Source organism: Myotis myotis, unplaced genomic scaffold (genome assembly GCF_014108235.1).
Source record: "Myotis myotis isolate mMyoMyo1 unplaced genomic scaffold, mMyoMyo1.p scaffold_m19_p_15, whole genome shotgun sequence".
Classification (NCBI taxonomy): Eukaryota; Metazoa; Chordata; class Mammalia; order Chiroptera; family Vespertilionidae; genus Myotis; species Myotis myotis.
In genome coordinates, this window is record NW_023416319.1 from 1,126,508 (window position 1) to 1,141,130 (window position 14,623).

Here is a 14,623-nt window from a genome sequence, read left to right on the forward strand (position 1 = left end):
TGCAGTGTATCTTTTACATTTTAAAGTAACCACTTAGACCTTGGTTAGGAAGGCCCTGGTGTTCAGTCTGTTAAGTTTTGCTTTTGTGTGTGTTTTGTTTTTCTAAGAGAAAGAAGGGCCTGTGCCCTCTTGTAATTTCTGCTAAACTGCTGGGAGCAGTGGGGCGGTGAGTGGGCTGAGCAGGCTCGGGGGGTGCCCTTTGGTGTGTGGGCTTCCGGCGTCCCTGCTGCTGCCACCCGAGCGGGAACCTCCCGGGGGGCCCCCGTGCTGCCCCGGCCGGCGGCTCTCCTGGCCCCAGCTTGTCAGGCCCCGTGGGGACCCATCGCCATCTTGTTCCTTTTGCATCTGATGGTGGAGAGTTAGATCTTCGTTCAGGGTTAGTTTCTTCTTCGTAGGTGCCTGTTAGTTGTGAGACAGTTTGTGTTGTGTTTGAGCTCATTAAAGTGATGCTGGGAGGGCAGAGGAGGAGATGCTGCTCACAGCCTCTGCCTCCGCCGCCACCGCACCCATCGGCCTGCCCTGAAGAAAGAGCTGGGTGCTGGCCGCTGGTTTTCCTTTAAAGCTGCTGGGTTCATGGAACCCAGTCCCATCCTTCAGCGTGAACTGTAGCTGCTGGGAAACTTGGTGAGAAACTCCCTGTTTGCAGCCCAAGAGTGAGGAGCCGACGCCCGTGGCCGACGCGGCTCCTGGTCTGAACAGAGAGGAGGTGCTCAAGCTGCTCAGCATCTTTGAGTCGCGGCTGGCCTTCCTGCTGCTCCAGTCCATCAAGCTGCTGTCTCCCGCCAAGAAGAAGACAAAGTGAGCGCGCATGCGGGTCTCCTCCTGCACCTGCCCGCGGGGCGCACGGCCGCCGCACCGACGCTGGGGAGGGATGGGTGTGCTCTGGCCCGTCTTTCCCGTGGGCGCCCAGGACCTGGGGTGGGTGTTCAGTGGGAACTGCTGGAACCAGCCCCGGGGCCTTCACACAAGCTGCGCCAGCATGGCAGCCAGGTGGAGGCGCAGTAGTCCTATGAGTCCGAGGGAATTCGCTCCAGGGAGGCAGCCCCCACATGCTTAGGGGGCTGAGGGAGCTCCCAGCCAGCCTCTCCCTGGAGTTCCTTCCCAGCGTGTGTCGTCGGACACTCCTTCCTGCGGGGCAGTGCTGTCTGTCCACCTCCACCCCACAGAGTGCAGAGACCAGGGAGGCAGGGACAGGCCGGCCGCTCTGCTCACGGCCAGGAGTATTGCCTGTACATTGCGGCAGGCACTCGATTGTGTAAGGAATGGCCTTGCTTTTCATTGATGTGTTGAAAGGAACGTCTAGAAACAGGCCCAAGCAGCAGATCCCCAAGGTGTGGACCAGGCATGACTGGAGCACCTGCTCCCTGCAGACATGGGGACTGTGACGGGGGGAAGGGGCATCACTGTTTACGTCCCTTCTTTTTTTTTGTCCTGTTCTGTTAACCCAGCAATAATGTGGAAGAAGATGTGGCCCTCAAAACCAACAAGCACATTTACTCCCAGCTTCTGAGAGCGACCGCCAACAAGAACACGAGCCTCCCGGAAAGGATCGACGTCCTCGTCCACCTGCTGGACCAGCTCGCGCAGGGCAGCTCCGTGCAGTGACTCGCCAGGGCCGCGCCCCAGGTGCCTCGTCTGTGCCTTCTGCACTCAGGCCGGTTTGCCACTCGGTGCTTCGTTATTAAACGCGTGGGAGGTACCCGCTCCGGTGGGCACCGCGCGGCAGCACAGCGTCTTCATTCCCCACAGACGGGGCCGGCGAGCTCCGCTTCCGCGTGGGAAGTGCCGGAATCAGAGTGAGAGCAGCTCCGCGCTGCTCTCAGAAGCGGAGGTGTGGTGCCGTCACACTGTAAGTGTTGAGTATGTTAAGCTACGTGGGTTTCAGACACAATTATTTTGGATAAATGTTACGTTAGGTCAAGGGGACCTTTATCCCAGGGACGTCGGTGGTCATGTGGCTAGAGCCACAGCGTTTCCCTCGGAACGGCACGGAAAGAAGTCGCCTTTCTAAGCTTCAGCGAGGGGTTTCCGAAGATCAGCCGTCGTGCAGTTCTCTGTGTTAGTGCGTGTTCTGAAGGACCCACTTCCCTTTAACTTGGATAACAGTTGACCAAGAGTAGGTTCTACCCCCACTTTTATTTTAAACTTGAAACTGTGAATAAGGTCAGAAAACTATTTTGAATAAATAAGTTATTTATTTAAAATGTCTTTGTCTTTTTTCATTTCACGTTGTTTACATCAAATTTTGATTTGAACTGGTTTGATTAATAAATTTTACAGCCCTAACCGGTTTGGCTCAGTGGATAGAGCATCGGCCTGCGGACTCAAGGGTCCCAGGTTCGATTCCGGTCAAGGGCATGTACCTGGGTTGCGGGCACATCCCCAGTAGGAGATGTGCAGGAGGCAGCTGATCGATGTTCCTCTCTCATCGATGTTTCTAACTATCTCTCTCCCTTCCTCTCTGTAAAAAATCAATAAAATATATTTAAAAAAAAAATCAAGTATTTTAAAAGTTCAATCATACTTTCCGCTTTGGTTTTAACTCGGGCCCTGTTTGCTTCAGTTACTGAAAATCTGGTGGGTTTTCTAAGAGAAGTCGACTTTCTCTGAGAAGAGAAACCCTTTGGCTCTGTCCACAGGCTGCTTCCTCAGGACATGGTCAGGGTGGAGGTGTGGACATCACACACATCGAACCACTTCTCGGAGATGGGCTGCCGCGGGAACAGGCCGTTGGGAGGCAGCCCCGGGCGCCGCTGCCTGTCCTCGGCGCTGGCCACCCTCCAGTAGGTGCTGCCTTTGAACAGGAAGACGGCCCTGTGCGCGTAGGAGTAGTAGGCGGCATCCAGGCTCCGGAGCGGGTGGTTCCGCGGCTCGATCGCTGGGAAGACCTCAGTCATCTTCTTCGGGGAGGAGCCGAGGACTTGGTTTCTGTTGACATCGAACGCAAACACCTGCAGGGCAGAGAGCACGGCGGCCTTTCTGAGGTCACTGGCTCAGCAGCGAAGCAGGCCTGTCTGTCACGGCACCACATTCCCTGGGCTCCAAGTTCTTAACATTGGCCCGGCCCGTGTGGCTCAGGTTGAGTGCCGACCCAGGAACCAGGAGGTCACGTTCGATTCCCCGTCAGGGCACGTGCCCTGGTTGCAGGCTCCATCCCCAGTGTGGGGCACGCAGGAGGCAGCCAGTCGGTGATTCTCATCATTGATGTTTCTCTCCCTCTCCCTCTCTGAAATCAATAAAGATAGCTTTAAAAAAAAATAAAAGGTTCTTAATTTTCCACATGATGGGGTGATCTGTCGTTGCCATTTAGGCATGCACTAACAACAACCTTTTTTAAATTTATTAATTCTTACCTGAGGATATATTTATTGATCATTAGAGAGAGGAAGGCAGAGAGAGACAGACAGACATTGATGTAAAAGAGAAACATTGATCAGCTGCCTCCTGGAAAGTACCCTGATTGGGATGGACCTCCCGGGGCTCGGGACGATGCTCGAACCAACCACGTCACCCGGCCAGGGCAGTGGCTGCACAGCCGTTAAGCAAGAATGTGGTCGCCTGACATTTCAGTCAGGGATGGTAAAAGCAACACCAGGCCCTGGCTGGTTTGGCTCAGTGGATAGAGCATCGACCTGCGGACTAATGGGTCCCAGGTTCGATTCCGGTCAAGGGCACATGCCCAGGCTGCGGGCTCAATCCCCAGTGGGGAGCATGCAGGAGGCAGCCAATCAGTGATTCTCTCATCATTGATGTTTCTATCTCTCCCTCTTCTTCACTCTCTGAAATTAATAAAAGTATTAAAAAAAAATAAAAATAAAAGCAACACCAGGCTGCACAGCCTCCACTCACCCAGGACCCTTTGAAGAAGTAAATCAGCTGCTTCCTTCGGTCATAGAAGGCGGTGTCCAGGGGACTCGGGATGCCAGGAAACCCTTCTGAGATCAGCCGGGGGTAGCCGTGTCCTTGCTCATCTTCCGTGTAGGCCTGATCCCTGTCGCTGTCGTATCTCCAGTACCGATTTCCTGGGAGCCAAGCAAAAGTGTTGCCGTGGCTTATTACCGCTAAGTCCGAAAGGACAGAGCAGCCGCTTTCCGTACAGGCCCAGCCGACCGAGGAGCCCTCTACGGGCCCAGCCGACCGAGGAGCCCTGTACGGCCCCAGCCGACCGAGGAGTCCTGCGGGGACTGTGGGAGGAGCCTGGACTCCCGCATCTGAGTGAGGCCTCCCCCTCATGAACGCTTTCCCTGAGTTACTTCTAGACTTGACCCCAGGGGTCCTGGTGTTGCCAATATCGATTACAGTAGGACTTAAACCACACCTACTCTGAAACATCCAAACTACAGAAGTCTGCCGGAAACCATGTCACTGAACTGAAAGAATGCTTTGTATGACGTGAAGGAACATCAGGACTAAATGTCTTCATGGATTTCTTACGGCAGTGCAAAGTTCTGTCAGTCTGGCTGTTGCCTCGGGGCTAACTCCCGGCTCCCATTTAAAACAACATGGCTCTGTGCTGGGACTCCGGCTGCAGGGGAAAGAAAGGCAGCGCCTACACACACCACTGCTCTGGGTGCTCCCCGAGACCGCCAGGCCCCCACCTCAGGTCCTGCCTCCCCCAGGACACTGACCCTCCCACCCAGAGCTGCCTCCATTCCTCGCTGCCTGGGCCTCGCATTCGAGGCTCTGCCGGGGCTGACCCTGTCCTTCCAGCCTCACCCATCGTGTGAGCGCCTGGCCACCTCCAGGGCACAGCTGCCTCGTCCGCTCGTTCACTCCCAGCCTCCAAGCCCCCCATGGCCCCCCACTCAGGGTCCTCTCCTGGGCACTGCTCCTACCCCTTCTTCCAGTCTGGGCCAAGTCCTGACTCCTGGCGCGGCTTCCGCACCTGATTTGGGGTCACAGCAGTTGTCCCCACTGCTCGCTCTACCCCTTCACACACTTGTCATTGGGGAGGGGTACGAGGGGGGGGTTTCTCTCCAGAATCAGATGAAAACTGCAGGGAGGGTGCTGTCTTACAGTTCTTTGGCAACCTCGTCAGAGCCCCGCCCAGTCCACTCACTCATTCATTCGATGCATCCATTCAGTGCCTGCTTAAGAGATGAGGACACAGCACAATCCCTGTGCTCAGAGCTTACAGCCCGACGGAACTGACAGAAGTTAAGTTCAAGAGCGTCAGGGGCAGCTCCCCAGTCAGGGCGCAAAACACTCTCCAGGGCGCGAAAGCACTCGTTCCAGAGAAACAGAGCCGGCCATCGGGACCTCTACCTTTAAAAAAATAGCGCTCGTCTCTCCTCCAAGTCCAGATGTGGACGAAGGCGTCTATGTTCTGTGCTGGGACCCCGCGCCAGCCGGTGAGGATGGGGAGGGGGTCCCCGTACCGGGTCCGGTTGTTCCGGTTCTCGTACAGCCAGTACCAGCTGTTGCGGAAGAGATAGGTGCTGAACCGCGCCGTGGCGTCCCCGTGGGGGTTCCGCTCCTGGCGAATCCAGTCGAAGGCGGTGTCAAATGAGCCTGCGCAGGAACCTAAGAAAAAGCCCGGCCACTTGCCACCGGCGCCAACACCAAGGGTTCCTGCTGTCACGGGTGACTCGTGCAGAGCGTGGCTAAGCCGAGCCTCCCATGGAGTCACCTGAGAGCAGGCCCCCCAGGAGGGGAAGCAGCCCCCCTCCCCGGCTGAGTGGGGGAGCAGGAGAGGCCGCGGTGGCCTGCTGTGGACACGCTCTGAGTGGGGTCTCCATGGAGGGAGATAAATGTGTCCTGGCACGAGGTATTCAACAAGCGCGCTGCGTGCCGAGAACAGGCGGCGTGAGTTGCACAGAAATGGGGACGGTCCCTGCCGCACACGGAGAAGCAGAGGGCAGCTTCCCTTCCCTGCCGCCTCAGCACCAAATCATGAATCCCTTCCAGCAGGCGGTTAACCACCCGCACTTGGGCCTGAACAATCAGACGTTAGAGCTCCTCCCGCAAGGCCACGCTGCTCTTCGCCTTGAGGTTACAGACAGCTTCTTCCCCGCTCCCAGCTCCCGTCCCTCTCCTGGGACGCCTGGCCCGGTGACCACGGGTCTAGAAAACCACGGCGTGCCCCTCCTGCCTCCAGGGAACATACTGAACCGCGGGAAAGAGAGGACGCGGGGCAACAAACCCAAGAGCATGCGCTTAGCTCTCCACGCGCCTGGTCTGGGCAGGGCCGCCCATCACTGCCGCCCCAGAGCCGGCAGGCAGCTGCTCGGGCGTCAGACTGAGGGGGGGCGGGGTCCTCTGTCAGCTCGGAGGGTGCCCTCCCAGAAGTCTTACCATACAGCCTCTGGATGGCTTTCCGGTCTGACCAGTCCAACTCGAACGCAGGCCCGCGGGGAAGATAATTTGGCTGCATTATGGATCCTGCCCTGTAGCTGTGAGGCAAGCCGAGGACGTGGCCAATCTCATGGACGGCCACCTGGAAGGGAACACGAGCCATGGGTGCAGCGCCGGCCCTGGGCGTCTGGGACCCGCCCTCTGCGGGGGGGGGGGGGGGGGGGGGCAGGCTGTGCCGGGAGAGGCTTGGGCAGGAGGAGGGAACTTCCTCAGGAGGAGAGCCTGGCCGCCCGGACTCCCTCCCGCCCACACTGCCCTTTGCCCGTCACTACGATCAGCTGCGACCACTCACCTTGAGGAGGCTGATGCCCCTGTTGCTGGTGGGCGGGGTGAAGTGCTCGTCATCGTCAAAGTGAATATCGCCCAGGCGCCAGGCGTGTGCAAACTCCTGCCCGACTCCATCGAACACGCGAGGACAGCCCAGGTGCCGGCCTGGCCAGGGGAGGGGGGCAGGTGAACCAGGACTGGCCGTTGCACAGACTCCCCACCTGGCGGGACCTGGGAGCACAGACCTGTAGGGTCCCCGGGCCCCAGGGGCTGGCCGTCCAGCCTGGACTAATTCCTCCACTTGAGGCTGCATGAGCCACAGTTCTTTATAAACTGTTATAAAGTCTAAAGACACAGCCCAGCCCCACGGCCCCGCCCCATTGACTGTCTCATCTATGAACCAGAAGGTCACGGTTCAATTCCGGGTCAGGCACATGCCCAGTTGCAGGCTCAGTCCCCAATGGGGGCTGTGCAGGAGGCAGCCAATCAGTGGTTCTCTCTCACTGATGTTTCTCTCTCCCTTCCTCTCTGAAATCAATAAAAATCCACAAAGTCTAAAGACAGAAACAGCTGCGCACTGAGTGCTGTGGGAACGAGCGGAGCTGGGGGCGGGTGGCCGTGGACCGCTGCTGGCCACGGAGGAGAAGGAGGCAGGTCTGCGCTGGCCCCTGACCGCTGTGTGGTCAGGAAGTAAAGCTGGCGCTGCCCATGGCCACATCCTTCCATTCACATCGCTTTCAAACCAGCGGTGCTCTGGGCACTTCTCACACGAGGACGTGACTCCAGGGAGACCGTGGGGCCGCCTTTGGGACCCCTAGTTCCCAGAGGGGGCTGCTGAGAAGTGACTGTGTCCAAACCCACGCAGCAGGAGGGGGTGGGCCTGGGGAGGACCGGCCATCTGCCTTGTGCCCTGAGGAGCCCACCGAGCCCACGTGAGCACCTTGAGCCACGCCCCCTGGCTGGCCTCCTCTGACGGGTCCCCATGAGACCCTCTGGGCTCTGCAGGGTGACATGCGTGCCCTTCCCAGCGAGTTGTAATAAAGCAACATCCACAGAGGCTGACAATGCGCCCCCAGGTGCCATCTCAGAACAGCCAGGCAGCGGGTTGGTGCCACTGCTCTGGGTGACTGAGGCGAGCAGGAGGCCAGGGTGGGGTTCCCCCAGTCGGTCCGTTTGACCCGAAGTCCCCATTATGCTGAGGTCCCCGCCTCGGCCTATGGGAGAGGCAGAGCGGCCCGCCTGCCAGCAGGGAGGACAGGTAGGAAGCACCGTCTTCGCCCCTCTCACCTCGTCCAAATCCCAGCTTTATGTCAACCATGGCCCCCGGGCCGGCGAGGTCCTCCCGGAAGGTGAGGGGGGTCACCTCGCTCCACATGCGGAAGGCCAGGCGGAAGACGTGCCGCTGCTCCTCCGCGGAAAGCTGGCGGCTGTAGCCCTCCCCCACCAGCCTCCAGCTCAGGGTCCTCTTGGCGAAGGCCTGGGCGCCCCCAGCCTGCGCCGCGTCCTCGGGCTGCCGGCCAGCAGGCGCCCGGAGCAGCGTGTGCAGGAAGCGCTTGGGGCGGGCCTTGGGGCGGGGGCCGGGCGGGGGCGGCGGGGTCCGGGGTGCGGTGCTCACGGCCTGCAATGGGGGCCGCGTGTCCGGGACGCCGCAGCGGGGCCGGTTCATGGCCGCCAGGGTGGCCGCGTCCAGCCGCCCGCTCGCCGGCAGCGCGTTGACCTTCTGGAACCTGCGCAGAGCCTCGGCCAAGGCGGCACCCCGAGGACCCTCGGGCGGCCCATCGCGGCGGGGACCCCGGGGCACTGGGGCCGCGAACCCCGCCCCCGGGGGGCCCTCGGCCCAGCCGTATTTGGACAGGAACCGCTGCGGGAGAGAAACCCAGATCGTCGGGGCGCCCGGCCAACAGCGCGTGTTGCACACTATGTTCTCTGTGGTTCTATCTGCACAGCCCGGCGCGTATTTGCTTAGCGGTTTCCATATTTCCTGCGTTGTGTGGTTGTGTGTTTACCTGTGCTGGGCAGCGCTCGAGGTCCAGCACCTGAAAGGCGTGTGCACACGTGTGCGTGTGTGCACCAGTGACTCTGTGCACACCTGTGGGCGTGTGCATGTGCGTACGTGCACAGCTGTGTGCCTGCAAGTGCGCCTGTGGGTGCGGGCGCGTGCGTGCAGGTGCGCCTGGGCTGTGGGTGCGTGCGCGTGCGTGCAGGTGCGCCTGTGGGTGCGTGCGCGTGCGTGCAGGTGCGCCTGTGGGTGCGGGCGCGTGCGTGCAGGTGCGCCTGTGGGTGCGTGCGCGTGCGTGCAGGTGCGCCTGTGGGTGCGTGCGCGTGCGTGCAGGTGCGCCTGTGGGTGCGGGCGCGTGCGTGCAGGTGCGCCTGGGCTGTGGGTGCGGGCGCGTGCGTGCAGGTGCGCCTGTGGGTGCGGGCGTGTGCGTGCAGGTGCGCCTGGGCTGTGGGTGCGTGAGCGTGCAGGTGCGCCTGGGCTGTGGGTGCGGGCGTGTGCGTGCAGGTGCGCCTGGGCTGTGGGTGCGGGCGGGTGCTGGGCTGTGGGTGCGGGCGCGTGCGTGCAGGTGCGCCTGGGCTGTGGGTGCGGGCGCGTGCGTGCAGGTGCGCCTGGGCTGTGGGTGCGGGCGCGTGCGTGCAGGTGCGCCTGGGCTGTGGGTGCGGGCGCGTGCGTGCAGGTGCGCCTGGGCTGTGGGTGCGGGCGTGTGCGTGCAGGTGCGCCTGGGCTGTGGGTGCGGGCGTGTGCGGCAGGTGCGCCTGGGCTGTGGGTGCGGGCGTGTGCGTGCAGGTGCGCCTGGGCTGTGGGTGCGGGCGCGTGGTCCTGGTCTCGGCTTCCCTACCTGCGCGGCGAGGAGGTCGGCGATGGGCGTGGCGCGGCGAAGCGGGGACGGCGCCAGGTCCGAGCGGTCCCGGCTGTGGAAAAGCGCCTCTGGCCGGGCGGCCCGCGGGGCAGCGAGCCAGCAGAGCAGCAGGGTCGGACGGAAGATGGAGGCCGCGAGCATGGCCCGGCTGGAGCCCGCCGTCCGCCTCCGCTCCGTCCCCGTCTCCCCGCCGAGGAGAGGCCGGGAAGCCCTTATAAGCGGCCGCGCGGAGCCGCCGCGCCCTCCCCTCCCGCCCAGGCGCCCTGCCCTCCCGCCCAGGCGCCCTGCCCTCCCGCCCAGGCGCCCTCCCCTCCCGCCCGGGCGCCCTGTCCTCTCACCCAGGCGCCCTGCCCTCTCACCCGGGCGCCCTGCCCTCTCACCCAGGCGCGAAGCGTGCTGCCAGGCGGTCCGGCGCTCGCCGCCCCGTGAAGACCCGACCACCCCTCCGCCTGCTCTGTGTGCCGAGTCCTCGGGTAATTACATGGCGAACTCGCAGCCGCCTGTGATGCGTTTTCCTGGCGACGTGCTTGGGGGCTAGTGGGCTGCGAGTGAGCTGTTGGGAGCTGGGGGGCGGTGACAGTGTCCATGGGGCCTGGGGGTGGAGGCGCAAAACCGGCAACCCGCCTCAGAACTGCGCCTGCAGGGAGCCCCCAGGACCATGCATTTGCTCATAGTTAGGGTCTGTTTCTTTTAGAGTGGAAATTGCTTTTTAATTTTTTACCTTTTATTTTATTTTTTATTTGCCAATTCAGTTGACATTCAATATTATATTAGTTTCCGGTGTACAGCATAGTGGTCAGACATATAATTTACAAAGTGATTCCCCACCTGGCACCATACACATTCCCTGTGCTGCACTTCACACCCCCAGAGTCTGGGTCCTTTTTGGGGAGGGGAAATTTTAGTTGTTTATCAATTTTTTCTTATTGCTTTTGTTTCTCTCTATAAAAGGAATACCTAGTCAGTATAGGAAGGTGTAGCTTTTGGAAGTACCGAGAATAAAGGGGATGCCCGTGACTCAGATGGCAACATCTTCGTGAACATCCTTGCGGATGGATGCAATGTGTACATACATAGAGAAGTACCTGTGTGTAGTTTTACATGTCACGTATTCTCTACTTTATTTAAGCTCAATGGAACAGCACATGCATCTTCCCATGTTCATGAAGATCGGTGTTTATCATCCCAGGTAATGGCAACATGGGGTCTGTTCTCGGGGTTCAGGGATTTTTTTCTAATCCTCACCTGAAGATGGATATCCTATATAATATAAGGGTAATATGTAAATTGACCCTAACTTGGAATGACCAGGAACAACTGGTCACTATGATGTGCACTGACCACCAGGAGGCAGATGCTCAATGCAGGAGCTGTCCTCTGGTGGTCAGTGCACTCCCACAGAGGCAGCTCCACTCAGCCACAAGCCAGGCTGATGTCTGTGAGCCCAGTGGCAGTGGTGGGAGCCTCTCCCACCTCCGTGGCAGCGCTAAGGCTGTCTGACTGCGGCTTAGGCCCATCAGTTGGACATCCCCGAGGGCCCCCAGGCTGCCAGAGGGATGTCTGACTGCCAGCATGGGTTGATCCCCCAAAGACTGGGCCTTAGCTGGCAGGTGGACATCCCCCAAGGGCTCCCGGACTGCGAGAGAGCATAGGCTGGGCTGAGGGACCCCGCCCCCCCCCACCCAGTGCACGAATTTTTGTGCACTGGGCCTCTAGTGTGTGTGTGTGTGTGTGTGTGTATTTAATTGATTTTCAGAGAGGGAGAGAGAGAAACCATCAGTGATGAGAGGATCATGGATTGGCTGCTTCCAGCACGCTCCCTACTGGGGATCAAACATGCCACCCAGGCATGTGCCCTGACCTGGAATCGAACCATGTCCTCCTGGTTGATAGGTTGACACTCAAGCACTGAGCCACACCTGCTGGGCTGTTTTTATTTTTAATTTTTATCGATTTCAGAGAGAGAGAGGAAGGGGAGAGAGAAGCATCAGTGTGAGGGAGAAATGGATGGCCACACACTGTCACTGTGTAGTGGCTAAAACAGCACATCTGGGTGTGAGGGCGTCGCTCATTTCCCACGTCACTGGGTTTTCTTTCCTTTTTATTAAATTGAAATCTCAAACCATGTTTCAATTAGAAGACAAACCCTAAATGTTTTCTCCGGGGAAACAGACACCCGAAAAGGTGCAAGTCTTAGGACACAATTATTCAAAACGTTACCTAGATGTTCTGTCTGCTGGGGGCTGGAACTCTGGCCGCGGAACGGAACTGAGAACCCTGGGCCGGAGAGCGGCTCCTGAGCTGATGTCACACAGCCTGTGTCCTGAGGGGTCTGACTGAGTCAGGTGTGGCCCGTGGAGTCGAGTGCTCTGGCCGAGGACCCCTCCTGAGAGTCAGGTCGAAGCACTTGCGACAGCTGGGCCGGTGCCGGCCGTCAGATCCCTGCCCGGGATCAGGTGGGAGGCGGCTCTACTGAGGGCCCTGTTCTCTAGTTAACGTGTCCTCTTTCTCACTGTCCCGTGCAGTTGGCCTCATGCGGGTCCGGACGGCTGGACGCAGGGACGTGTGCCTACCAGTTGGGTGGTCTGCTTGTCTCTGGGGGTGCCTTTCGCCCAGCACTGCCCAGCCTCTGCGTGGACTGGCTTCCGGGCTCAGAGTGTTTGGTTACCCAGAGTGCGTGTTCCAGGTAAATTGGATTTTGAGGAAATCAGTCGGATTTAGGAGGAAAAGTGGCAGAGGAAGCTGTGTGCCCTACACAGTGAGGGAAAGGGCTCCTGGAGAAACTGGCTCCTGGTCTGTGCAGGACACTTGCCGTCCCTGAGCCTGGGGAGGGTTTGGCTGGAAGCTTCTAGAATCTCCTTAAACCAGCCGTGGGCCGTTCGGCTGTTCTATCCGCCCGCGGAGCCGAAAGAGCGAAGGGTTCTCTTGCTCTCCCCTCCGCTCCTTCACCAGCAGCAGCGTTAACATGGCAACGTCGGGAAACACGGCCGCAGCTCCTTCTTCTGAGTCCAGTTTAAGAACCCATTGGGCCCTCGAGTCAGAAAGTTTGCCCACCCCTGCCTTAAACGCTGAGGTGGCATGACGAGGTGCCAGTGGGGGGACTGAAATCTTTTTCCCTATCATCTGTATTATTTACAAAGTAGGTTTCCACATTCTCAGCAGTACACAACATAGCACTGTGGAAAGAGACATTCCCTTGCTTATTCCCACGGAAGATGCTTAAGTGAGGGGTCACCTCTGACTCTGAAAGGGAGCACATTTCAGGATTTGGGAGTGAAGCTATTTGCTCACATGCGGCCTGTTTGTTACTTGCCACTACCTGCACGTTACTGCCTGCGAGAGGGAGAGAAAGCCCTTCCCACCATCTGTCCTGATTTCCTTCCTTCTGACTGCATTTCAGTCCCTTTTCATCCGCGAATAAACCCTTTATCCCCGTGTGGCTGAGGCCCTGGGCCTCCCTGGGAGACCGTCTGTGTTTCACAGGCATAGACCTGTGGGTGGGGTTCATGCTTCCTCCATGAAGCATCCTGGGGCTGTGCCTGGCTGGGGGAGGGGGGGCAGGTGAGGGGGCCCACAGTCACTGCCCTGCACATCTCTGCCTGGCTGGGGGAGGGGGGGCAGGTGAGGGGGCCCACAGTCACTGCCCTGCATGTCTCTACCCAGAAACATGTTCGACTTTGAGGGCATGATCGACAAGGTGGACGTGGAGGTCATGATTGCCATCGGTGGCGGCTTATTGATCGCCTCGTTTTTCCTCATGTGCTGCTTCCTCTGTCTCTACTGCAAGCTGGCCAGCGCCTTGAGGTGAGTGACGTGGGTAAGCGTGAGAACACCCCTGGCACGGGAGACCTGGGGCCGCGCCCTGTGAGTCGGGGACAGCGGGAAAGCTTCAAAAGGCAAAGGCCGGGCTGCTCAGTGGTGAGCGTCAACTTCCCCTCCCTCTCCCTCTCCCTCTCCGAAGTCAATAAAAACATATCTTAAAGGCAGAGGCAGGTGAGCAAGGAATCCTGGCCGCGCCCCCCGGGGCTGGGCTGAGCTCACAGTGAGGTTCCCGGCGGGCGGGCGGGCGGGCGGGCGGGCGGTCAGCGCTGTCTGCTGTCCGGAGCCTCGGGGGCTGCCCCTCCAGGGACTCACCCTGGCCGCCCTGAGGCCGTGGGGCAGCCGCATGCTCGGGTCCCCCAGAGGCAGCTCCGGCGGCCGCCCCTGCCCGAGCTGGGAGTCGGCGGTGAGAAACAGGCAGGACGAGCCTAACTGGTGCTTTTTATCCCTGAAGGAAACTCTGACGGTCAGCGGCATCCACCGCAGGGGCAGGCGGCTGGGTGCGGAAGCCGAGAGGCTGCCTCCCCCAGGACGGACGGAGCCCGGAGCGCGCTGCTGCGGAGCCTGTCCTGAGAGGTGGCCCCGCGTCCCCCACGGGCTGTCCTGTGAAGTACAGACGTCCATGCCGAGCTCAGCTGCCTCCTGACTCTTCTTTCCAGGTGGTTGGCCCCGCGGCAGGAGCTGTGCTGTCCCCGGTCCCCAGGCACCCAGCACAGGCCCGGCCACACCGGGTGTCGGGCAGCGACCCGAAGCCACCTTAGCCAGCCGGTAACCCTTTCCACCAGGTAAACCTTGGAACAGACCGAGCAGCACCCCAGCGAGAGCGTTTGCTCACTGACCAGAGCGGGCTGCTCGCGGCTCGTCAGGCAGCTCCCAGCGCGGACTGCTCTGGGGCAGCAGCTGTTCTGGCTGCAGTGGAGACACCGGGAGCAGGCGCTCACCTCTCCTGACTGGAGCTCAGGGCAGGGGGCCCCTGGGAGGCTGGCTCTGCGGCTGTTTCTGCCCCTCCTCCCCCAGGCGGGGGGTCAGAGCGGTGAGGGAGCTGAGGTGTGGCTGGGTCACCGGGGCTGCTCTGTTCTGTATGGAAACCTCAGAGATGCGCGGTCACTGGGCTGCTCACCAAGGTGAGTTGTTGACCACCAGGATGGAGGGCTTCACTTTCTTTCCCACCCTCCGCCCGAGACCCCAAACCTACAGAACATGCATCTCTCGTGGTAGAAAGCAGCCCGCCCCTGACCGCGTGGGCCTGAGTCACTCACCACCAGCCAGGTTCCATCCTGTGGCTGGGATTTGATTATAACAGAAAACCTCAAAACAAGAGTGGT

General features: G+C 60.1%; 2 protein-coding genes across 7 annotated transcripts in view; one reads left to right on the forward strand and one right to left on the reverse strand.

The window, feature by feature from the left end:
• The window catches only part of EDRF1 (erythroid differentiation regulatory factor 1), a 29,506-nt gene extending 27,302 nt beyond the window's left edge, over positions 1-2,204 (forward strand). For 3 of the 6 annotated variants that reach the window (XM_036335626.1, XM_036335625.1, XM_036335627.1), the window contains 2 exons: positions 647-798; positions 1,449-2,204. In XM_036335626.1, coding sequence (XP_036191519.1) covers positions 647-798; positions 1,449-1,605 — 309 coding nt within the window. In that variant the 3' untranslated portion in view covers positions 1,606-2,204. Of the gene's footprint in view, positions 1-584; positions 799-1,448 lie in introns of those variants that run through there. The other 3 variants (XR_004972073.1, XM_036335628.1, XR_004972072.1) reach the window with 2 other exon arrangements.
• Positions 2,205-2,394: 190 nt separating this feature from the next.
• Positions 2,395-9,662, reverse strand: MMP21 (matrix metallopeptidase 21). Its single transcript, XM_036335632.1, has 7 exons — positions 9,459-9,662; positions 7,909-8,482; positions 6,647-6,786; positions 6,295-6,436; positions 5,266-5,523; positions 3,850-4,022; positions 2,395-2,951 (listed from the first exon to the last, which is right to left on the reverse strand). The coding sequence occupies exons 1-7, from the start codon at positions 9,618-9,620 to the stop codon at positions 2,649-2,651; spliced, it is 1,752 nt and encodes a 583-aa protein (XP_036191525.1). The 5' UTR covers positions 9,621-9,662; the 3' UTR covers positions 2,395-2,648.
• Between the last annotated feature and the right edge of the window lie 4,961 nt (positions 9,663-14,623).